The sequence below is a fragment of the Ceratotherium simum genome, chromosome 30, assembly GCF_057802395.1.
Source record: "Ceratotherium simum simum isolate JZ-2026a chromosome 30, ASM5780239v1, whole genome shotgun sequence".
In the NCBI taxonomy this organism is placed as follows: Eukaryota; Metazoa; Chordata; class Mammalia; order Perissodactyla; family Rhinocerotidae; genus Ceratotherium; species Ceratotherium simum.
The window spans coordinates 28,110,417-28,134,347 of NC_141929.1; the positions used below are offsets into that span (position 1 = coordinate 28,110,417).

At 53.9% G+C, this 23,931-nt stretch overlaps 1 protein-coding gene across 1 annotated transcript; it reads right to left on the minus strand.

Annotated features, from left to right (window-relative positions):
• Window positions 1-5,277: 5,277 nt before the first annotated feature.
• On the minus strand, window positions 5,278-23,700 carry DRC7 (dynein regulatory complex subunit 7). The gene is given in 18 exon segments (XM_014788581.2): window positions 5,278-5,482; window positions 5,485-5,549; window positions 5,639-5,778; window positions 6,683-6,877; window positions 7,769-7,879; window positions 7,967-8,077; window positions 8,921-9,136; window positions 9,961-10,181; window positions 11,401-11,529; window positions 11,719-11,847; window positions 12,761-12,833; window positions 15,192-15,320; window positions 17,719-17,937; window positions 18,850-19,008; window positions 20,732-20,926; window positions 21,664-21,789; window positions 22,930-23,104; window positions 23,510-23,700. Coding segments are annotated over 18 exon segments (2,610 nt in total). The 3' UTR covers window positions 5,278-5,456.
• Window positions 23,701-23,931: the final 231 nt, after the last annotated feature.

Genomic DNA, 23,931 nt, shown 5'->3' on the forward strand with positions numbered 1-23,931 from the left:
TGGAGTGGGGCGAAACGAGCACGGGGCCCTAGTCAGCGTTTTGCCATCGTTCCTGCTTCTGCCTTTTGCCCGGGAGCGGTGCCGCCGCGCTCTGAGGACTCTGTGCCTCTTGTTTGGACGCCGGCTTGAATCCCTCCGGGGAGGGCTGGAGGGAAGCGGAGCCTAATGGGGGTCCGAGTCGGGCGTGGAGCCGAGTGATGCCCCATGGTGGCCTCGGTGACTGGACGAGTGGGCTGCTCCCTTAACGGGACCGTCAGCCAGGAATCGGAGAAAGGCCGACTTGCTTTGTGACTCTGGTGGGCCGAGCTTAGGGAAGGGCCGTGACCGGCCAGGAGACGGGGCCGCTGAGGAGGGACTTGGCCCCACAGAAGTCGCTCCTCGGGCTGGGCCCAGGCAGCCGAGAGGGTGGCCCAGCCTTCCCAGGACCCGGTGCCCAAAGACCCTCGAACCGCTCCAGCCACTCGCTGCAGCCGGGGGCAGCTCGATCTCACCTAATGCTCATCATAACCCTAAGGGGTAGGAGTACCTTTTCCCATTTACAGATGAGAAAACTGAGGCCCAGGTTAAGGTGCTTGTAAAAGACCACGCGGTAAAGGTGGTCTGAACAAGGATCTGAACCCTTGTTTTTAAAGCAAAGCCTGCGGATTACTCCCTGTACTGCACTCTCTGTAGGACAGAGGCTGAGGGTCTGCCCCTCACACTGTACTCTGGGGAAGCAGACCCAGGGAGGCATGTGGGCACTGTCAAAAGAGGACTAGATTAGCAGAGTAAAATCTGATCAAAGCTGTCCACCTTGTATTTCCGCTCAACTTTTTATTATGGAAAACTTGACAGAGAAAACTTAAAAAAATACTATGATGTAGTTGAATAATATAATGACTCATATACTTATCATGTAGATTTCAAAACTTGCTAACATTTTGCCATATTTGCTTTGTCCAGTGTGTATATTTTTTATGAACCATTTGAAAGTTGTAGACATCACGAGATTTGACTCCTGACACTAAATACTGAGCACTTAGCTCTTAAAAATAAGGCCCTTCTCCTACATGACCACTGAATCACTACAGCTAAGAAAACTAATAATTTTTGAACATCCACTCCATATTCAGATTTCCCCAATCATCCCAAAAATATCTTTAATAATTTCTTTTCCTGATTAGGAAACAATCAAGATTCAGCACATTTGGCTCTTTTAAGCTCATTCTATTTCAGTAACTTTTTTTTATGACATTGATATTTTGAAGAGATCAGGCCATTTACTTTGTAGGCTGGCCCCAGATCCCATGTTATGATTTTGTCCGACTGTTTCTAGTATCATTTACCTTGTTCTTTTTCCCAAAAGTTTTCCAAATTTTTGAATTTCTTGTCAAGCAGAAGTTAAAGCTTGATTAGATTCGTGACCAGAATTTTAAAACACTTCATACTGAAGTGTAATACACATACCCCAAACGGCGTATACTGTAAGTGCATGAGATTGATGAATTTCACAAACTGAACATACTCAGGTCAAGAAGAACATTACCAGCACCCCAGAGGCCCCCCTGATGCTCTATTCCATTCACTCACCCTCACACCCCAAGACTGAACATCCTGACTCTTCTCATTTCAGGATTAGACATTAATCCTGACTTCTTTTGTGTGTGTGTGTATATATATATTTTTTTAATTTCTGCGTGGATTACATCATGTTCTCATGTTCACCACCCAAATACTAATTACAACCCATCACCACCCACATATGCCTAATTATCCCTTTCGCCCTCCTCCTTCCCCCCTTCCCCTCTGGTAACCACCAATCCAATCTCTGTCTCTATGTGTTTGTTTGTTGTTATTATCTACTACTTAATGAGTGAGATCATACGGTATTTGACCTTCTCCCTCTGGCTTATTTCACTTTGCATAATACCCTCAATGTCCATCCATGTTGTCACAAATGGCTGGATTTCATCATTTCTTATGGCTGAGTAGTATTCCATTGTGTATATATACCACATCTTCTTTATCCATTCATCCCTTGATGGGCACTTAGGTTGCTTCCCAGTCTTGGCTATTGTGAATAACGCTGCAATGAACACAGGGGTGCATGTATCTTTATGCATTGGTGTTTTCAAGTTCTTTGGATAAATACCCAGCAGTGGGATAGCTGGATCATATGGTAGTTCTAGCCTTGATTTTTTGAGGAATCTCCATACTGTTTTCCACAGTGGCTGCACCAGTTTGCACTCCCACCAGCAGTGTATGAGAGTTCCCTTCTCTCCACATCCTCTCCAACACTTGTTGTTTCCTGTCTTGTTAATTATAGCCGTTCTGATGGGCATGAGGTGATATCTCATTGTAGTTTTGATTTGCATTTCCCTGATGGTTAATGATTTTGAACATCTTTTCATGTGCCTGTTGGCCATCTGTATATCTTTGGAGAAATGTCTGTTCAGGCCTTTTGCCCATTTTTTAATTGGGTTGTTAGTTTTTTTGTTGTTGACATGCATGAGTTCTTTATATATTTTGGAGATTAACCCCTTATCAGATGTATGGTTTGCAAATATCTTCTCCCAATTGTTAGGTTGTCTTTTCGTTTTGTTGATGTTTTCCTTTGCTGTGCAGAAGCTTTTTAGTTTGATGTAGTCCCATTTGTTTATTTTTTCTATTGTTTCTCTTGCCTGGTCAGACATGGTGCTTGAAAATATGTTGCTAAGACTGATGTCGAAGAGCGTACTGCCTATGTTTTCTTCTAGAAGTGTCATAGTTTCCTGTCTTACATTTAAGTCTTTAATCCATTTTGAGTTAATTTTTGTATATGGTGCAAGGTAATGGTCTACTTTCACTTTTTTGCATGTGGCTATCCAGTTTTCCCAACACCATTTGTTGAAGAGATTTTCTTTTCTCCATTGTATGTTCTTGGCTCCTTTGTCGAAGATTAGCTGTCCATAGATGTGTGGGTTTATTTCTGGGCTTTCAATTCTATTCCATTGATCTGTGTGTCTGTTTTTGTGCCAGTACCATGCTGTTTTGGTTACTGTAGCTTTGTAGTATATTTTGAAATCAGGGAGTGTAATACCTCCAGCTTTGTTCTTTTTTTCTCAGGATTCCTTTAGCTATTCAGGGTCTTTTGTTGTTCCATATAAATTTTAGGATTCTTAATCCTGACTTCTAATACCATCCTGACTTCCGATACCATGGATTAATTTTGCCTGTTTTTTTTTTTTTTTTTTTGCTGGGAAAGATTTGCCATGAACTAACATCTGTTACCAGTCTGCCTCTCTTTTGTTTTTTTCCCTCCCCAAAGTCCCAATACATAGTTGTATGTTCTAGTTGTAGGTCCTTCTAGTTCTTCTATGTGAGCCATCGCCACAGCATGGCTAGTGACAGATGAGTGGTGTGGTTCTGCACCCAGGAACTGAACCTGGGCTGCTGAAGTGGAGCATGCCGAACTTTAACCACTAGGCCATCAGGGCTGGCTCTGTTTTTGTTCTTTATGTAAATGGAATCATACAAAATGTACTTTTTCGTATCTGGAATCTTTTGATACTATATTCAAGAAATCCAACCATGTCATTCATGTGGTTGTAGTTTGTTCATTTCCACTGAGCCTGGGCAGGGTTTCTCAATGTCAGTATTATTGCCATTTTAGGCTAGATGATTCTTCGTTGTGGGGATCTGTCTTGTGCATTGTAGGATGGTTAGCAGCATCCCTGGCCTCTACACAGGAGATGCCAATAGCACGCTCCAACCAAAAGTGTCTCCATGACATAGGTATCCATTCTACTCTGGTTGGACATTTCGGTCATTTCCAGTTTGGTGCTAGTGTTAATAATGCTGCTGTGAACATTCTAGTGCATGTGTTTTGGTGAAGACATATATATATATATATATTTGTGTGTGTGTGTGTGTGTGTGTGTGTGTGTGTGAGGAAGATCAGCCCTGAGCTGACATCCATGCTAATCCTCCTCTTTTTGCTGAGGAAGACCAGCTCTCAGCCAACATCTATTGCCAATCCTCCTCCTTTTTTTCCCCAAAGCCCCAGCAGAGAGCTGCATGTCATAGCTGCACATCCTTCCAATTGCTGAATGTGGGACGCGGCCTCAGCATGGCCAGAGAAACGGTGTGTCGGTGCGCGCCGGGATCCGAACCCGGGCCACCAGCAGCGGGGCGTGCGCACTTAACCACTAAGCCATGGGGCCGGCCCTATATATGCATTTCTGTAGAGCTGTTCTTCGTTATTCTTGTTTATTGGATGGACAGATGAATGGATTGATGGATGTGATGGTAGGAGGGTGAATGGGTGGATGGAGTGGAATCTAGGAGCAGAATTGTTGGGCCATAGTTTTTCAGTAGATACAGCCAGTTTTCCAAAGTGGTTGTACTGAATTCCACTTCCCCTGGGGAAGCTATCTCTGAGAGTTCTAGTTGCTTCTCATCCTCACCAACACTGACTCATTTTATCCATACTAGTGGTGTGTGGTGGCGTTTCATTTCCCTGATGACTAATGAATTTGACATTTACGTGTGTTTATTGGCCTTTTTTTTTTTTTTTTTTGAGGAAGATCAGCCCTGAGCTAACATCCGTGCTAATCCTCCTCTTTTTGCTGAGGAAGACCGGCCCTGAGCTAACAGCTATTGCCAATCCTCCTCCTTTTTTTTTTCCCCTTTTCTCTCCAAAGCCCCAGTAGATAGTTGTATGTCATAGCTGCACATCCCTCTAGTTGCTGTATATGGGACGCCGCCTCAGCATGGCCGGAGAAGCGGTGCGTCGGTGTGCGCCCGGGATCCGAACCCGGGCCGCCAGCAGCGGAGCGTGTGCACTTAACCGCTAAGCCACGGGACCGGCCCCTATTGGCCATTTTTTAAGCTAACATTTAGTGAGTACTTTGTACGTGCTGCTTCCACCCCTCTCTGCTTTGCCAGTCTTACCTCATTTCACACGTCCACGCCATCCCAGTCCACAGATGGCTGGACAGTGGCTGGGAAGCAGAGCAGCTGCCGTGCAGTCCCCTGCAGTCTAATGTCAAGCCTCCGAGTTCTGGGGAACTTGGCCTTGCCATTCCCACCTTGTGAGCTGGGCCCCCGTCGCCATGTTGGGATCTAACCAGTGGTCTGAAGGTGGCTGTGAGACCATCCGCAGGGGTGCTGCAAAGCCCCAACAGTCCAGTGGAGGAGGGACAGGAAACACGTGAGGAAGGCAGCCAAGGGCTGGGGGAGGCGTGGTCTCAGGCTGTAGGTAAAGAAGAGAAGGAGAAAAAGGCTGGTGCTTGTGAATCCGTGAACCACCAATGACAAATTAAAAGTGCGTTTATTCACAGGAACATCATGAGAAGCAGGAATAGACGGGGCTTTGGGGAGGGGGCGGGGCGGGGAGGCCAAGTGCCTCGGTCGACGGTCATTAGCTGGGTGTAGGGAGTACAGGGGCCAGGCTGTGGGGGAGGCTTCTTTCTCTGTCCGAGGCCCCAGGAGGGACATCAAACAAAGACTTTCAGGAATTCCCCAGGCGTGGGTCCTTGTGAAGCTTCTCCTCCAGAGCCAAGTACTTCAGTGGGGCCAACTCCTTGTGTCTGAAATCAGAGGGAGGAACGAGAGGTGGTGGGGGATTACGAAGCTGCTGCTCCAGCCCCCTAGCGGTCCTTCCCCCTCTTGTCCTCACCGATTGAGCCGCTGCTCCAGGATGCGGATGCGGAACATGGCCTGAGAGCAGTAACTCAGGTACAAGTCTTCATCCTCCGTCGTCAAGGTCACCTGGTTCTCCTGGTACCACTGCTGCTTCTTCTGTAGCTCCTGGGTCTCCTTTGGGCATGGCGAGGAGAGAGCAGAAGGGTTGATGAGGGCTGACCCTCACCTAGGCTGCAGGCTGAAATCCCACTGGTCACTAGACAGCCCCCAAGGGTTGGCCCTACTACCCCCACCCGCAGAAGCCAGAGGAGTAGAGGCAGGGGCCACAACATGTCTTGGGAGGGAGCCACTGGGGTCATGTTTAGAGGGTTATCATGTCCATGAGGTCAGAGCAGGGCTCAAGCCTGAGACAGCCATGTGGCTCTGGACAAGGTACATTTTCAGAGCTTCCAATTTCTTTTATGGAAAATGAGGGTCATTGTACATCTCCCCACCACCACTGTAGAGCTCTTTGTGAAGATTAAATGAAATAATGCATGGGAACTAGATGGTGTGTACCTGACCAACAGAAATGGGTCAAGGATATAACAACAATGGGTTGTTATAATGTACCATTCATCCATCCCTCCACCCACCCATGCATCCCTCCACTCATCCATTCAACCACCCATCCATCCATCCGTCCGTCCATCCATCCATCCGTCCATCTACTCATCCCTCTACTCATCCCTCCATCCCTCCATTCATCCACCCATCCATCCATCCATCCCTTCATCCCTCCACCCACCCATCCATCCATCCCTCCACCCACCCACCCACCCACCCATCCATTCATCCATTCATCCACCCACCCACCCATCCTTCCACCCATCCATCCTCCTATCCCTCCATCCACTCATCCACCCAATGAACAAGAGTGAGGAAGGACAACTTGATCATTTGGGAACTCCAAGCACTGACATACTCGTCCCCTCGTTAGTCCCTCACAAGTCCATGAGATGGTGGGCAGACAACCCTGGGCCCGTTTTCTGGATGAGGATGCCAAAGTCCCCTCCCCTTCCCCGGGCCCTGGCCGAACCTTCTCAAAACGGGCCTGGATGAGGTTGGCCTTGTCGATGAGCCGCTGCTTGAAGTCACTGAGGCACTCCTCCTTGAGGCGCACGGCCTGCCAGCGCGTCATCTTCTCTCCTGGTGGGAGCTGCGCCAGGAACGGGGCCAGGTAGTCCAGCTGGGCCTCCACCTGCCGCAGGTGCTCCTCGTGCATCACGCGCTCCTGTGGAGTGGGGAGAGGGTGTCAGCTGGACCAGCAGGGGCTGCAGAGACCTCTGTATCAACCAGCTCTGTATCCACATGGGACTGAACAAAACCAGGCCTCAGATCCAGGTCCCAGTGTTTGGCGCCTCTGGGACTGAGGCCTCAGAGGGGACCTGTATGCTGTCTCTTGTTGCCATGGTTATTGGTAACAGCCCACTCTTGTGTCACATGAATTCATGTCTCTACCTGAGCCTCAGCACAGAGCTAACGCTCAGTGGATGCTTGCTCAATAGATGGTAATAAATGGTGGTTATGAATGATGTTAAATCAAAAACTGCCAGTAACTCCCTTCCTTTTTCTCTTTCATCCTGGGGTCTTATGTCTTGTGTCGGCAGACAAGGGCCGGTGAATTCAGAGACGAGGAGGCTGATGCCCATCCTGGGAGTCTGAGGACCAGTCATCTGATGCCCTGTCCTGCCTCCCCAACCTCAAACTATTTTTAGAAATCTCCACGTGGTTAGTGAAGGGGATTCTGAAGCTGGCCTCGAAAACCAGGCTGGGTCTTGCAACCCGAGGGTGTAACCCGAATGCTCGCTGGGGCTCCCGGCCCAGGTCGTGACCTTGAGGGGAGCCCCAGGTGGAAGGGGGTGCACAATTTCCATTCTTTTCCATGCAGTAGAGGCCTTTACTTGGCCACAAGTCCTGGAGGTGGGGGGAGATCCTGAGTGCTCTTTGGGGGCGAACCATAGAAATGGTCATTGCAGCAGCAAGGATGACCACAGTGGTGTCAATAACTTCATCCCCTACAAAGGGCTTCCCAGCAGAATCCCTAATCCTCCTCACCACCCTGGAGGCCCGGGTTGGTGTGGGTGCAGGAAAAGCCAGGGCCTGGGCCGGGAGCAAGGCTCACCATGGCCTCCCGATACTCCTTGCTCTTCTCGTTACGCTTGGTGTCGTAGATGGAGATGGTCAGCGCGTGTGCCTCCTCCTCTTCCTCTCGAAGCTTTAGGATCTCCAGCACCTGAATTGGGAAGTGGGGGAGGGCATGGTTAAGACACCCTCCAGCCCCTGCCACCTCCCACCTGCCCACTCTCCCATGGGACGCTACCTCTAGCTCCGACTCCCAGGTCTGATGTCTGGACAACTTCTCCTCATTTTTCAGCTGCACCATGGTCTCGTACTGGTAGAGAAGCTTCTTGGTGTGCTCCATGGGCTCCACCTGGGACAACAACAGCCACAGTGACACAGAGAGGCAGCAGTGGCTGGGGTCGTGGGCAGACTCTGGAACCAGACCACTTGGGTTCAAATCTTCCCCTGCCATTTTTCCAGCTGTGTGACCTCAAGAAAGTTGCTTAACCTCTCTGGGCCTCAATTCCTCATCTATAAAAACAGAAATCATAATAGAAGAGGAACTGGAGACTCAGAGAGGCTAAGGAACGTGCCAGGAGAGGGAGGATTTGAGAGCCAGCTCTGTGGAGGTGACGGGATCTGCTCCTAGTCCAGTGTTGGTCCTGGGATCTGGGGTCTGCTCTGCCCAGGGCTTGGGGGCGGGGACAATGAGGAGTAGTTCTAGTCTGCTGGCTTGTCTTTTTTTTTTTTTTTTTTTTTTTTTTGGTGAGGAAAATCAGCCCTGAGCTAACATCCATGCCAATCCCCCTCTTTTTGCTGAGGGAGACTGGCCCTGGGCTAACATCTGTGCCCATCTTCCTCCACTTTGTATGGGACGCCGCCACAACATGGCCTGACAAGCGGTGCATCAGTGTGCGCCTGGGGTTCCAAATCTGGGCCGCCAGCAGCGGAGGGCGCGCGCTTAACCGCTATACCACAAGGCCGGCCCCTGGTTTGTCTTTCTTGATGGAAAGGGGAAGATTTTCAGAGGAGCTGCAAAGAGAAGGGAGCCCAGATGGGAGCTCTTGATTTCCCAAGGGGCAGAGATGAATTTCCGGGCTGGGAACCGGGAGTTTCCATCCCAGTTCTCCAGAGTTGCTGGGACGGGACAAAGGGCCCCGCGCCTTCTCCTCCCAGCACCCGCCCGCCCCGCCAGCCGCGGCCCCAGGCCCACCTCGAAGCTGACGCACATGTCGGGCGTCATGATGACCTTGTTGCCCTTGCCGTCCACCTCCGTGCGCCGCAGGAACTCGCGCTTGGAGGCCGTGATGTGGTCCTCGCGGCAGTGGTAGCGCAGCTGGATGCGCTCCTCCAGGATGAGAAACGCGCGCTCCGCCACGTCCTCGTCGGCTGGCTTCGCTGGGTTGCGGAAGAAGCGCTCTGTGATTCTCTGGGAAGCCAGAACAGGCACAGGGTGGGAGGCGGCAAAGGGGATTTCCCTGTGCACCCTGAGGGCAGGAGCAAGGGACACTGGGGTCTGGGGTCATTTGGGTGTTCGTGTGGAGTGGCCCTTCCTAGCCAAATAGCGGCTCTCGTGGCCCCATGGGTTCTCAGTGCCAGGCTGCTCTAGCCCCATATAGTGCTGGACCCCTTCTCTCGCTCCCTCCACAAGACTCTGCTTGCTCACTTCCAGAGATGGGGAGCTCACCACCTCTCCAGGCAGCCTGCTCTATCCCTAGACATCCATTACTGCTAGGAAGAGCTTCTTTGGTATACAGCCATTCAACACAGTTGCCAAATAACTTGTAATGATATGAAGAAAAAAAACGCACAATTTAATATTAAGTGGGTGATACAGGGATTCTACCTACACACACACTTTCTCATACACACATACACACACCTCGGTTAAGTTAGAAAAGACTCTGAAAACCAAACCTATTAATAAGTGGGAATATCTGAGAGATACTATTCTGAGATATTTTTACTTTTCTCTTTATATTTTTCCATATTTTCTAAACGCTTAGTCACGAGTGTGTGTTTTCTATAACGGTGAGGGGATAATACCTCCTCGGCCCAGTGGCTGAGGGTGCAGTCTGGCATCAGATGCCCCGGGAGCGTGCATGTGGTGAATGTTCACTGCTCGTAGCTAGGGCTGGGGAAAGGTTGCTTGGGAAAGATGCTGCGCCGGGGTTGGGGCTCCCCCCGTCCCAGGGTAACCTCAGCCTGCCAGAGAGGGCGGCCCCCCTGTCCCCAGGCCCAGCAAGTTCTCACCACTATGGGCCGGGGGTTTGACTCTGCGCTGTTCAGAGCCAGCTTCTTGACCCTGGGCCCGAAATTGACGTCGCGGTAGGAAAGGAAGTCAGACCGTCCTTGATAGTACTCTGTCATTGTCTTGGGGGTCTCTTCCCGCTTTAGCAGGCCGTCCACACGGGCTGTTTCATAAAACTCCATGACGCGCTCCATCTCAGGCTGCATGGACCTGTATGAGTGCACTGCGGTGGGAGGCAAGGACGGGGAGACGGCTGGGTGAGCACCACGAGCTCTGGCCGCTGGCTTGATAACCCAACCCCAGGCCCCAGGGACAAGGCACGTCCATGGATGAGCATTAGGTATATAACCAATCCCCTACTGCTGGGTATTTAGGCTTTTCCCAACTTTTTTGTAGGTATAAACACCACCATAATGAACATCTGCACCATGCCTTTTTTCTTCTAGCTTGTTATTTGCTCAGGACAAATTTTCAGCAGTAGAATTGCTGGTCAAAAAGTGTATACATTTTAAGGCTATTATTGACATATTTTGCCCAACTGCCCTCTAGAAAAGTTGTGCCAATTTGCTTTCCTACCAGCAGTGACAGGGAGCAACTGTCTGCTGCTTTGCACACTTGCTTACACCTGGTAAGACCATTTTTTCATCTTTGCCAACATGAGGGGCAAGATGGTCCCTTAGTGATTTAGTTTCATTTTTTTAAAATTTCAACCCCTAGGGGCCTGCCCGGTGGCATAGTGAATGAGTTCGCATGCTCCACTTTGGCAGCCCAGGGTTCGCGGGTTCAGATCCTGGGCGCGGACCTAAGCACCGCTCATCAAGCCGTGCTGTGGGCGCGTCCCATACACAAAAAATAGAGGAAGATGGGCACGGATGTTAGTTAGCTCAGTCCCAATCTTCTTCACCAGAAAAAAATTTCAACCACCAAATGAGGTTGATCATTTTCTAAAACGTATTTTAATCTTGCATTTTTCTCTTATGATTTGTTGGGCAGAGCTGTTGATTCTCTCCTGAGACATGTCCTTCCCTCCCCTCCCGGCCTCCTGAGCTCCTGGCCATGTCCACACCCTCCACACCCTCAGCATTGGCTCAAATGTGGGGGCATTTGTTGGTTTTGTTCCTCAGCATGCTGATCCCCATGAATGTGGCCCCCACTGTGTGCCTGATCCCAACCACAGAATGGGCACGTGGCCCTGGCTTTGACTTTCCTGGAGGAACACTTGTCACGTTTCCCTGGATTTTCTGTGCTTCCCCTGACCTCCCACACAGCTGGTTTGCTTAGGGAAGCAGGGTGGTTTCTGTTGCTTGCCCCCCAAGAACCCTGGCAATACAGAGATACTGGTTCCTCCCACCACATGCCAGCTGCCACGGAGGAGGCTGCTGTAAGAAGTCTGTGAGGCCCCACCCAGGGCTCCTAGCTGGCCTGCAATGGGGCCAACCTACCACGCAGAGCCTGGGGGTGGCCTGGCTTGAAGTAGTCGATATTCAGGCCCGTGCTCTTGTTTATACGCCTCAGCTCCAGCCTGTCCTCCCGGTTCTGGTACCACTCATTTATCTCCAAAGTGTTGGTACCTGTGGGGCCCGATCGGTGCTTGCTGCAGCCAGGCCAACTCCGTCAGCCTGTCTCCACCATTCCCAGCACACAGAGGCCGGCAGGGCCCACGCGCACCCCGAGAGAGCGGCAGTGACGTGCCCGAGGTCACACAGCAAGTGGGGAGACCCAGCTCTCCTGCTCCCCGCAGCCGGGGCTGCCCCCCTTACACTCCAAGTCCTCGTAGGTGGTGAGGCGGCACACGAGCCCATTGCTGTTGAGGTACGGGGCCCACTTCTCCAGCTTTGCCCTCTTGTACTGTATCACCTTCTTTCCATTTGGGCAGCGAGTCTCGAACGCTGCGGACGCAGAGCGAGCTGGGGTCCCTCCTCCCCGGAGTGGGAGAAGAGAGGGCCAACCCCACCCAGCCACTGTCCATTGCGCTGTCTGCTAAGCTCCTGCAGGCCCCCAGCCCCCTCCAGGGAGGCGGAGGAGAACAGTCACCAGGGGCGGCTCTGCCCTGGACGGGTTCTCAGGTTGGAGCCTGACGCAGGATCTGCGCCCTGCCACATTGCACTGTCTCGCTGCCGGGCTTTTACCTGTGCAGGTCTCTCTGCTGGAAACACCGTCTCCTCCTGCCCTTACTGGGCTAACTCCTTCTGATCCCTCAAAACTTCGCTCAGATGACCCCTCCTCCTAGAAGCCCTTTCTGCCCACCCACCCCACGAGCCCCAATCCCAGGGCTGGGCTGGGTTCTCCTCCCCTGGGGTCCCATGACACGCTCTCTAGTCCTACCCTGTTGGAATGGCCTATGCCCTCCCCGTGGGCTGGATGCTGCCAGACGGGAACCTCAGCAGCCAGCAGAAGTCGGCATGGGGCACGAGCGTCCCCGTCCTCCTGCTTTCTCTACCTGCCCCTCCCTGGTCCTGACATCCCCTCTCCTGTGCCATGTGGGTGCTGTGCATGGCCTCCTCCCGGCAGAGTGGGGTGAAGGAGGGGAACGGCTGGTCCTCGGTCCTCCCTCACCTCCCACACTCCATCATCCAGCACATGTTAACTGAGCCCCCTCCTGTCTGCCAGAATGGTGTCAGGCCCTCGGCCATGGAGCTCAGTGTGTGTAGCAGGCGGGAAGCAGGAGGGGTGGGAAGCAGGAGGGGTGGCAACCAGGGGCCAAGGCAGCCTCTGCTGGCCTCCCCCTGCCTGGCTGGTGCCGCAGGCCTCCCCAGAGGCCCGGGAGCCAGTCCCGGGGAGTGAACACAAACACACAGGTACCTTCCGGGGAGATCTCAATCTGCTCCACCCACGAGGTCGGCATGTCCCAGCTCTTGTCCTCATCCTCCTTGCACTGTTGGGAGAGGTGGGGCGGGGCGGGCTGGTTCTGGTCAGGGCTGGGTCTTGAAGCAGAAGTTACGGGAAGAGCTTCTGTCTCGCCCCCCCAGGGCCAAGCCAGGGTGGCTCATCGACTCCCCCAGAGGGGCCAGAGGTCAGGGGCAGTTCTGACCTGGCGTGACCCAAGACAGGGAGGAAGAGGAGGAGGCAGCTCCTCGCCAGGAGCCCTCCCCTGCACCCGCCTGGCTGGGACAGCAACACCCCTGTCCCCACGCGCCACCTTCTCTCTGTCGTCAGAGGCCTCAGGCACAGCCCTTCATTAAGAGAGGGGCTTCCGGAGTCGGGTGGACCCAAGTCCCAGCCTCCATCCAACACCAGCGAGTCCCTTAACCGCTCTGAGCCTCGGTTTCCTGACTGTGAACTGGACCCCTCAGGATTAACTGATAGAATGGATGTCAAGGGCTTGGGACACTGCCTGGCTGCCCTTACTGTTTTTTTTGTTCTCTTCGAGCCTTAGTTTCCCCATCTGTAAAATAAGGCCTGTCTAGACAAAGGGTCCTCAAACTAGGTAACCACAGAAACTTTTCTCAATTTAAAACTTTTCTTCCACAAACGTTGCTCAGACCTCTGACGCCTGCTCATCTGATCGGTCCACGTCTCAGGGCCAGCAGGGGGCGCCTGTGCCCCAGATTGCACAGGGAGGCTCTGGTCTCCAGAGACGAGGACCCTGAGAATGCTCGACACCAGTTCCAGGCATGTCCACGCTGCCAAGCCAAGCACATCACAGCAGTGGTCTCATTTTGTCCTCAAGCAGTCCCAGGAGGTAGAACAGAGTCACCATTGGGAGCCCAGACTTGGGAGCCAGACTATCAAGTCTCAGGTTCAAATCCCAGCTCCACCACCTACTGGCTGTGTAACTTTGGGTAAGTTAGTTCACCCCTCTGTGCGTTAAGTCTTCCTGTCTGTGAAATGGGAGGATAATAGTCATGGATGCTAACCCTAGTACCACTTCACCAGGTGGTTGTGAAGACTTAGATGAGTTAATTCAGGTTAGCAACCCCTGTCACTTAGTAAGGGCCATGTGAGTGTCGCCTACTGTTAGGGGCTGAACTGTGTCCCCTCAGAATTCCTATATCCTAACCCCTGGTTCCTAAGAATGTGGCTATATTTGGAGACAGGATCTGTAAAGAGGTAATTAACTTAACATGTCATTAGGGGGGTCCCTAATCCAACATGACTGGTGTCCTTATAAGAAGAGGAGATTAGGATCCAGATGCACACAGGGAGGACCGTGTCAGGACACAGGGAGAAGACGGCCATCTACAAGCCAAGGAGCGAGACCAACCCCGCTGACACCTTGATCTTAAACCTCCAGCCTCCAGAACTGTGAGAAAACAAATTTCTGTCTGTGGTACTTTGTGGTGGCAACTCTAGCAAACAAATACACTTATTATTACTCTGAATACAACTGACCCCACTCCCCCACTTTACATCCAGACAATTAAACTGAAGCTTCCAACGATCAGAAAGTTTGCCTAAGGTGTCCAAGCCAATAGCTGAGGCCTCTGGGCCCCTGATGTCCACACACAAGGCCTCAAGTGGACCTGCCTGGAAGGCCCCTTACCAGGAGATGAGAGAAGCGATGCTGACGAGTTGGGGAAGGCCCCAGGCCAATGACCTTTAGAAGGGCTGATAGGATGGACAAGAAAGGCCTGGAAGTACAGGGGGGATCATGGTGGCTATGCAGGAAGGCCTGGACGTGAGGAATGGCCAGCCTTGGGGCTCCGTGGGACTTGTGGAGAGGGTCTTATCACCCGAGAGGAGCAGGGCAGCCCCTGAACAGGGTGGACTGTGTGGGAGGCAGGAGACCTTAAGGCAAGTCCCAGCCCTTCCCTAAGCCACTGGGCAGGGCACTGGACCTGTCTGGGCCTCAGTTTGCCCATCTGTAAAATGAGGGGAGGGTCCAGGCCCTTCTGCTTTTTTTTTTTTCTTTTTTTTTTGTGAGGCAGATCAGCCCTGAGCTAACATCCATGCCAATCCTCCTCTTTTTGCTGAGGAAGGTTGGCCCTGGACTAACATCCGTGCCCATCTTCCTCCAGTTTTTGTGAGACACCACCACAGCATGGCTTGACAAGCCGTGTATTGGTGCGCGCCTGGGATCCAAACCCAGGCCGCCAGCAGCGGAGCGCGCGCACTTAACTGCTACACCACGGGGCCGGCCCCAAGGCCCTTCTGCTCTGAGGAATCTATAATTGGTCCATCTGGACTGTCCCCCCCAGTACACATCGTGTGGTGGGGACATTTGTCAGGCTGGCAAGACAGGGTGTGAAGCCCTTCCCCACACCCCGCGGCCCCACGTGCTGCTGCGCCTCACCAGATCTTCCACGTCCTCGTCATCATTCGTGCCACTGTCGTCTTCCTCAGATGTGGACAGGTGAGGCTTGTCGGTCCCCAGGAGCAGGTACTCCCACCTCACGGGGTCTCCCAGGTCAAAGACCAGGTCCTGATAGGGGAGGGACTCAGCTGAGTGCACCCCACTGCCACCACATCCCTCCTGCTCCATGGGGTGGGGTGGGGGGGAATGGCTGTGCCCAGAGTAGAGAGGGGCCCTGGGCCCGGGGCACAGAGGAACAGAGTGTCGGCTCCGGCCAGCCTCTGAGTGTCCCCGCGCCCTGCTCACTTCAGCAGGGAAACTGAGGCCCGAGCAGGGTTGGAACTCCCTTCCCGTTGCCCAGTCTTCCCATGAAGAAATCCCGTTGTTGGTCCTGTGAGAGACTTGGAAACTCTGTGGCCTGGGAGTGGCCTGGACGTGGGGGTCGTTCTGCATTGTCTAGGGGGCGTCCCAGGCACGTTTAGAGCAAACGCACGCCAGTGAGATCTTATGGGAGGGGGACGGCAGGGTTGGAAAAAGCCCTCCTCGCGGTTTCACCCAGGCCAGGAGGGAGCTGGGCAGGCACACGTGGAACTGTCCGGAAGACGCAGGTGGGAATTTCTCATGGTGTGGGTCTCCCACCTCTTTTCATCTCAGCCCACCTGGGCCTCGGGTCACTTGCCAGATGACTCCCAGCAGGTGGGGAGCATCCCACATCCCAATCTACCTCCCCCGCCCCACCCCAATGCCCCTGAATCAGTGTTCCAGAGAGAGGTCGAGGGCTTAAGAACAGCTGCCCCCAAGGGGTTTTAACACGAAGCTGTCCTGGTGCCACCCTAAACCTAGTCCTCGCTGTAGGATCTGAGTCCCCGAGGGCCTCTGAGGGTGGCTGCTCTGCTGGGAGGTTGGGGGGGGCATGGCGGAGGAGAGGGAGGGAGAGACTGCTCGTAGATGTAACAGTGACCACCAATAGTCAAGGCTTCGTGGAGAGGAACCAATTGTACAGATGTTTGTATTTCCTTAAATCACGTCCTCCACTCTGTCGCTTTTGTAAGTAATAAGCAGTAGTTAGATGTTATGCCTTGCTACTTTAAATTAATGTTTAATTTCTATTTTTAAAAAAGCATAAATGAGTGGACAGCTCCCACGTCCCACGAGCCTGGGTGTGTGCGCACCAGGCAGTCTGTGTGCGGGTGCCTCGCCGTCGCTCCCCACCCGCAAGGCCATTTCAACGTTCTTTGACGGAACAAAGCAGCCACTCCCGTGCTCATCAGGCAGTAAAAGTGACCGCCAGTGTCGCCATCTCTTTCTTCGTGCCCTCACTTGGTGACGCGGTACTGCCCCTCTGGCCTCACTTTCCCACCCAGCCACCCTTCCATCTCCATCTCATAACTTCCGTTATCCGTGTCACCTCCACCTGGCGCTGGCGCAGGGCATGTGGGGAGGGGAGGCTGAAGGGCCTTCAGCCTGGAAGAGGGCGAAGGAGGACCGGCGCGGCCTCTGAAGGGCCGTTATCCTTCAGAGGGCACTGACCACTGTGGCAGGTATGAGCCTGGGCCCTGGGGGAGGGCAGTCTGGGCTCTGCCCCATCTGTGTGGTCGGGAAAAGTTCTTTTTGTCAAATGAGAGGAACAATAGCTAACATATTTGAACGGCCAGGGACTACACGAGCACCTACTGAGTGTTATTTCCCATAACCCTGTGGGGTCAGTGAGGGCCGAGCAATCCTGGGATCAGCGGCCGAGGGAGGCCAGGGGAGGGGGTGTGGCTCCTCCACTGAAGGCAGAAGTTTCTCCACCTCGGAACATCTGACTTCCCCACAGACCCAGAGTGACTTGCGCCAGAGAGAACGTGCATTAACTCTGCTCCTCTCCCCAGCGGGTGACAGCTGTCCCCGGACAGGGTCACTTAGGAATACGGGGGAAAGGGTCCAGGATCTGCCTTTGGGAAGCTGGCCTGGCTGGAAATGGAGGAACTTGGAAACAACAAAAAAGCCTAGGACCTAGAGCCTGGAGCCTGTCTCTCTTTCGATTTGTGCACAGCTCAATGAATTTCCACCAACTGGACGCACCCTGGTTCCCTGCACTGAGATCAAGACAGAGAACGCTGCCCGCAGCCCAGAAAGCCCCTTTGTGTCCAGTTACGACCTGCCCCCAAATATGTGCATGTGTTCTTAACTTATGTAAGTGGTACTGAGTTTTATATATATATAAATTTGTGGAAATTCATTGAGCTGTAAACTTAGGATGAGTGCACATTTCTGCTTGTATGTTACACTCCAATACAACGTTTTCAAAAAACTCATTCATACAAACTAACAATCCACATTTTATAAGGATATGCAAATCAAAAGAGAGACAATAATCATATTAGAACGGTAATTTATGGGCAAAGGAGTGGGCTGAGGGGACTCAGCTGTGGGGAAAGTCCGAGGCCCTCATGGCCCGGTGGCCCGCTCTCCCCACTGGCCGTTGCCTCCCCCTGTTCTGCCAGCTGCGCCTGCCGCACCCGCCCAGGCCCCAGCCCGGCACCTTGCAGCAGTTCCAACAGTCCTGCATGTTGACCCAGTAGTTCTTGTGGTTCCAGAGGCTCTCGATGCCCAGGAAGTGGTCGTCCTGCGGGCTGTAGCTGCGCGCCGTGAACGGGTCAATGAAAAAGCTCTCCGGCACCTCGCGCTTTCCTGCCAGCACCAGGACCCAGCAGTGCACCCGCAGGCCGTGCAGGGGGTCGGTGTTTGCCTTCTCTGCCTCCTACACAGCAAAGGTGGGTGACTACGGGCCAGATGGGTGGGAAGGGGGGCATCAGGGGCCCAAACATCTCCCCGGGGCTGAGGAACTGGCAGGAGACCTGAGTTCTGACCCAGACTGCACCATTGGCTGGCTGTGTGACCTTGAGGACATCGCCCCACCTCTGAGCCCATTTTCTTATCAATAAATTGGGAGGGTCTGACTCCATCTGTGGTTTACAAACTGGGCCCTCTGGAGCTCTAGGGTATCTGGGATTCACTGGCTTTCTGTGTTGTGATTCTGAGTGAGATTTCATCCAAACAAAGGTAGGGGGACACCGTATGGCTTCTTTGTCTGCCTCCTCTGGGAGAAAGGCGATTGTGTCATGTTCATTATTGTATCCCCAGGGCCTGGACCAGAGGAGACACTCAGTAAATACTACATGGAAGGAAAGAAAAGACGGGAGGAAGGAAAAGAAGGTGGGAGGGAGGATGGGAGTGTGGATGGACAGAAGGAGAAACGGGAGGATGGATGGACGGAAGGAGAAATGAGAGGATGGATCGAGAGAAGAGATGGGAAGATGGATAGATGGAAGGAGAGACGGGAGGACGGGTGGGAGGGTGTGTGTAGGTTCATCTTCAGTGCAAACGTCTGGTATGAGGAGAAGACCAGCACTGCCCAGCATCAGATGGGTTGCCCCGGGCAGCAGAGCTCGCTGATGTTGGAAATCCATCCCTAGAAGCTGGCTGACCACCAGGGGGAGATTCCCACCGGCCTGGCGGCGGGGATGGGGAGTGCTTGAGGGGTGGAGGAGGGGTTTGGACATGGGGGTCCGGAAGCACATCCCTTCCATGCCCTGTGTCTGGTTGCCTGTTCCTAGCAGCCCCTGCTCGAGAGCTGAGCTCAGGGGTCGAGGGCCGAGGACGATGGACCCACCATGAGCCGTTCCTCCTCCTCCCTCAGCCGCCTCTCCTCCTCAGCTCTGATCTCCTCTTGCTTCTTCATCACCTGCTCCTGCTCAAACCTGCTGCTCAGGTCCCGGGGGGGTTTGATGGCGTACTTCTTAGCCGGTGGCTTTTCCTCCTCCCGGACCGTCTGTCACCCAATGAGAGCAAAATGATCAGTGGCCTGGAACTGCCTGCCCCTCGGACCAGGAGATCCCAACTGCTCCTGGAGCCTGCGGGCTCTCTGGCCCTAAGTGCAGAAAGAGCCTCAGCCCCAGCTCTGTGGCCGTGGGTGAGTCCTCCCACCTCCCTAACCTCAGGCTCTTCTGTAAAGTGGTGTGAGAGTCAGAACCTTCTCCCCGGGCTTGTTCTGAGAAGTAAAGACAGGAAAACACCCATGGGCAGGAGCTCAGGAGATGGGATTTTCTCCTCTTCATTCCCCACTGCCCAGCTAGCTATGATCTGGATCTCATCTAGAAAGTGGGGCAAACGGTCAGGAGTCAGATTTTCCAAATTTTGTCATTGGAGGGTGTCCTACGTTGACTTAAAGTAAGTTTGTCGGGCAAGGAAGAAGAAAGCCTGTGTGTGTGTGTGTGTGTGTGTGTGTGTGTGTATATGAATGTGTGCTAGGTGGCAGAAACATGTCCAGGAGAGAACACCACAGAGGCTGCAGGAGTAGGCCTGTGACAGTTATGAGGGAGAAACAGCAAATCTCTATGGTTTAGAGTCAGACAGACTGGGCCTCGGTCCCGGCGTCTGCATTTACCAGCCGTATGACTTGGGCCACGTAAGTGCCCCTCCTTCTTACATCTCAACACACTCATCTGTGAAACAGGAGTGATGGTACCTCCCACACAGCACTATCGTGACGAGTGATGAAGTCAATGGACATGAAAGTGGTTTATAGCCCGGAAAGTTCTCTGCATCTGTTAGCTATTGATATCATTTTCATAATTAGAATTTTGGCTGAGATAAGAGACCAGCGTGTGAGCTCACAGGCCTCTGGAGCCCAAAGCAGTGAGGGAGCCTTTGTTCCCTCCTCCTTGGAGAGGAGGGCCTGACAGCAAGGCCCTCACCTGGTACCTCCCCTCCGTCTCGCCTCCCTCCACCAGAACGCCCACCCCGGGTCCCCAGGGGCTCGCCCAGGTGTAAGCCAGTGCACACGCATCCCGCTGGAGCCCCAGGACCCTGGACCCCCAGCCCTGAGCTGCAGATGCCCCTGGGGATTTGACCCTGATCACAAAGTCCTGGAATCAATCCAGCTCATGAAAAGCACTTTCTGCCTGGCTATTTTCCAAATACAAAGAGATGCTTTCATGATTCCTAAAATTTAATTCACTTAAGAGTGTTTCTTGTGTTCGCAGAACCTCTGACCATTATGGAGCTCTCAGTCAACAGGTATGAAAACACAGCCACCACCTGCTGGAGGGTTGCTGACATTTTTTTGCTGTTAAAAAGGGGGCCTTTTTACTGGGAGCAGGGGAAAAATACAGAACTAAATGCCTGTCCGTTTGTCTGTTTTTTCCTTATATGAAAACGGCTGGATGGATTTTTATCAAGTGCGTAGGGTAAGTTCGGAAGGGTTTGACTTAAGATATAAGCCATGTGGCATTCAGAAAATTTGCTTTATGGGGAACACAGTAGCTGAGTTATGACAAGGCGAGAGGGACAGTTTGGGAACTGGGCAGTAGGCGTTGAGACGCTGAGGACAGAGAAATCACTGGCAGTTTGAAATGTGAACTCCAGGGCAGCTGCAGGGCTGCGTGGTGATGCTGCGTTGAAGGGGCCGCGACAGGGGGAGGAGTAGCAGGGACACACCGCTTTAAGGATGGCGCGTCTGGCAGGACGCCGAGGGCAGCGCGAGCCCGCCGTACCTCCCTGGGCTTCACGGTGAGGGGGCACACCTCCCGGGTCAGGTCCATGTGGCACAGGTCCTGCGAGCCGTACCCGTTGACGCAGTAGGCGTCATAGCCAGAGCCGATGAGCATGGAGCAGAGCAGCGTGCTGAAGTCAAAGCAGTTCCCCTTCTGGCACTGGAGCACCGTGGTCGAGGAGTACAGGTGGGAGGGCTGGCCACAGCGGGCTGGTCAGCAGGGCCGGGCCCCCCTGCCCCCGACCTGTCCTCCCCATGTGTCAAGGGCTGGGCACTAGGGCCGACGGGCAGGCTGGACCCCAACAGGGGTCCTCACCTTTGTCAGGGTAGGGAGCTGCTAAGAGTGGGAGGAAAAGCACAGGCCCTGTGTCCAGAAGGTGCAATCCACTTTGCCTGTACTTTTAAGGGGATGTGGACTTCCTGATGGGAAAGACCCTCTGGACCGTAGAAGCTTCTGGTCTAATGTTCTCTGATTGGTCACTTGATGGTTTTATTCCCAAGTCCCCCTCCCCTTCTACCCCCATCCCTTCCTTCTCTTCCCTGTCTCAGTTCTCCACTGTGCACCAGTCCCTTTCTCCCCGCCCCCTTCTCAATGAGAAGCAGATTGAGCTGGTCAGAAGCCCAAAGATGGGGCCGAGGCCCACAGGCAGCAGGGCCCTCCCCTCGCTCTCCTTTCCCCACCTCCTGAAGTTGTGAAAGGAAGACTCTGAAGGCAGATAGAGGCAAAGGAGGCAAAGAGGCGGAAGCTGGGGGACCAGGCTTGCTGTGTGACCTCAGGCAAGTAGCTGCCTGTCTCTGGGCCTGTTCCCTGACCCTTCCCAGACACATTCATGGGCTGTGGCCTGAGCCCTGCTGAGCCTCCTTCTCCCGACCTGCCTGGATTCCCATCTAGGCCCCATGGGCCTAGGGATGCAGCCCTGGGGTGGCACTTACCGGCTTGAGGGGGTCGGGCAGAGGCACCATGGAGAGGAAGTCTGAGACAAACTGGGCACAGCTGTCCCAGTTGTAGAGCTCGGGGTAGGGCATCAGCGTGGGCCGGATGGTTGTGCTCACAAACTTCTGCAAGGGGACAGACCACAGGCTCCTGGGAGGACATTCCACCTAGTAGGAGACCTCGGCACTCTCAGGAAGCCTGGGAAGCTGGAGACCTGGGGCGGAGACCTAGGCCTCTCTGGGTCTTGGGCTCCCCTGGTGTTGGGAATTGGAGGAAGATGTCCCTCAAGACCCTTGCAGCCCAGATCTAGAATAAGCTTGTGCTATTCCTGGTGGCCACATTGTGTCAGGGCCTCCCTGTCACCACCACTGCCCTACCAAGTGCCAGCAGACCTGGCATCACCTCTCCGGTCCCCCAACAACCCTGTGAGGCAGGACCCATTGACAGATGAGGAAACTGAGGCCCCGAGAGGTCAGCTGACTGGCTCAGGTTCACGGTCAGTAGCAGAGCTGAGTCTGTCTGGCTCTAGACCACCGCCCAATGTGGGAGACCCAGTGCTTCTAGGGCCCTGGAGGGGCTGCTCTGCCACACTTGGCCCACGGGCCAGGCCCCCAGGATCTCCCTGTGGACTCGAGAAAGGCCCCAAGGCACCGGATCTCGCATGGCCCCACATAAGGTGCAGCCTCAGTGCAGCCCCCTCTGATTGCTGCAGGGGCAATGCAGGCCTGGGATGACCAGACCAAGAGAAGAGGGGCCTAGGGAACCATCTGGATGGGAATTCCTGAGTTTCACGTGCTGGTAGCTAATACAAATGTTGAAAATCACCCCGTGGGCCAAATAGAACAGTCTGTGAGTCCAGGTCAGCCTGTGGGCTGCCGTCGTGCAAACTTAGGATTCATCCCGTGCCATTCTGTCTATTGATGGGGAAACTGAGGCCCAGAGAGACTCAAGGACGTGCCCTGGTTCACAGGGTAGAAGGAAGGAGGCCAGTGCTCAGGTCCTGGCCCATTTTGTGTTATTTCTCTGCCCTTCCCCCGGCAGAGCCGGCCTCTGGGGCTGGAGACTGCCCTGGGCGTCTGGCTGCCCCTCAGGTGGGGCGGGGGGTCTCCAGGCCAATTCCCAGCGAGCCTGCTAGGGCCTGCGAGCACGTGAGTTTACGCTGCCCTTGGACTATCAGCTCTGGCCCACGGGAGGTCTGTGCTGTGGCCCATCTCTTTCCGCCTCCTGCCCTTCCCCCTGGTCCTGCCCTCCACCCCCGGCCTTACGGGCACTCCACACTCGTTCAGCGGGTGCAGGAAGAGGGGCACGCGGTCCGGGCACAGGTGGCTGTACTGGCGGGAGAAGTTGTCTGCCACCTGCAGCAAGAGTTCCTCCTTGGGCGTATTGCTTTGGTAGGAAAGGGGCAGCTTGGAGATGTCGATAGCGTCACTGGTAAAGATCCTGTGCCCACAAGGGGGATGGTATTAGTTCGCCTGAGGCTAGACCCAGCGCTCAGAGAAACTTCTATCCACCTTAGCTGCCATTGTTCTATCCCTTCCTCATTCAATCCTCACAACTACCTAGGAGGGAAGTATCGTTATAAGCATCTTTACTTTTAAACAGATAAGAGAACTGAGGCACAGAGAGGTTGAGTGACTTGCCTAGGGTCACACAGCTAGTGAGGGGCAGAGTGGGGATTTGGAGCAGGCAGCCTGAAAGCACAGCCCTCACTCATAACCGCCTCCCTCTCCATCCTGGTCCTGCCTCCCAGCGCCGGCGCCACCATTCCGCCTGGCTGCTCCTTCACCCAGCCTGCTCTGACCCCCACCAGGGCTGCTGGGCGGAAGCCCCCATCCTGACACTCACGAGGGCTTCCCCGGGATTACGATCTCCGACAGCTTCTTCTCCAGGTCCCTGAGCATCTCCTGCGTGAGGGGCGGTTCCTCCCTCCGCACCTCCACCGGCCTCATCATCTTCTCTCCCCTCTCGGCCCGCTCCGCTGCCTCCTCCCGCTCGGCCGCCTCCTCCTCCTCCACTTTCTCCTTCAGGACCTCCATCCTGGCGCGTCTCTGGCCGTCTAGAGATGGAGTCTCTGCGGGAGGGATAAAAGCCCTCAGAAGGGCCGACTCCAGACCGGAAAGGAGCCACCACGACCACCTGTGTCCTGGGCGGCAGTTTCAGGTGGATTAGAAAGATCTCCCTTTAAAACAAAGACAAAGCAGGCCACGGATTGAGAGCAATTGTTAGGGCTGGAGCAGGCAGCCCCCACTTACCGATATTGCTTTGCT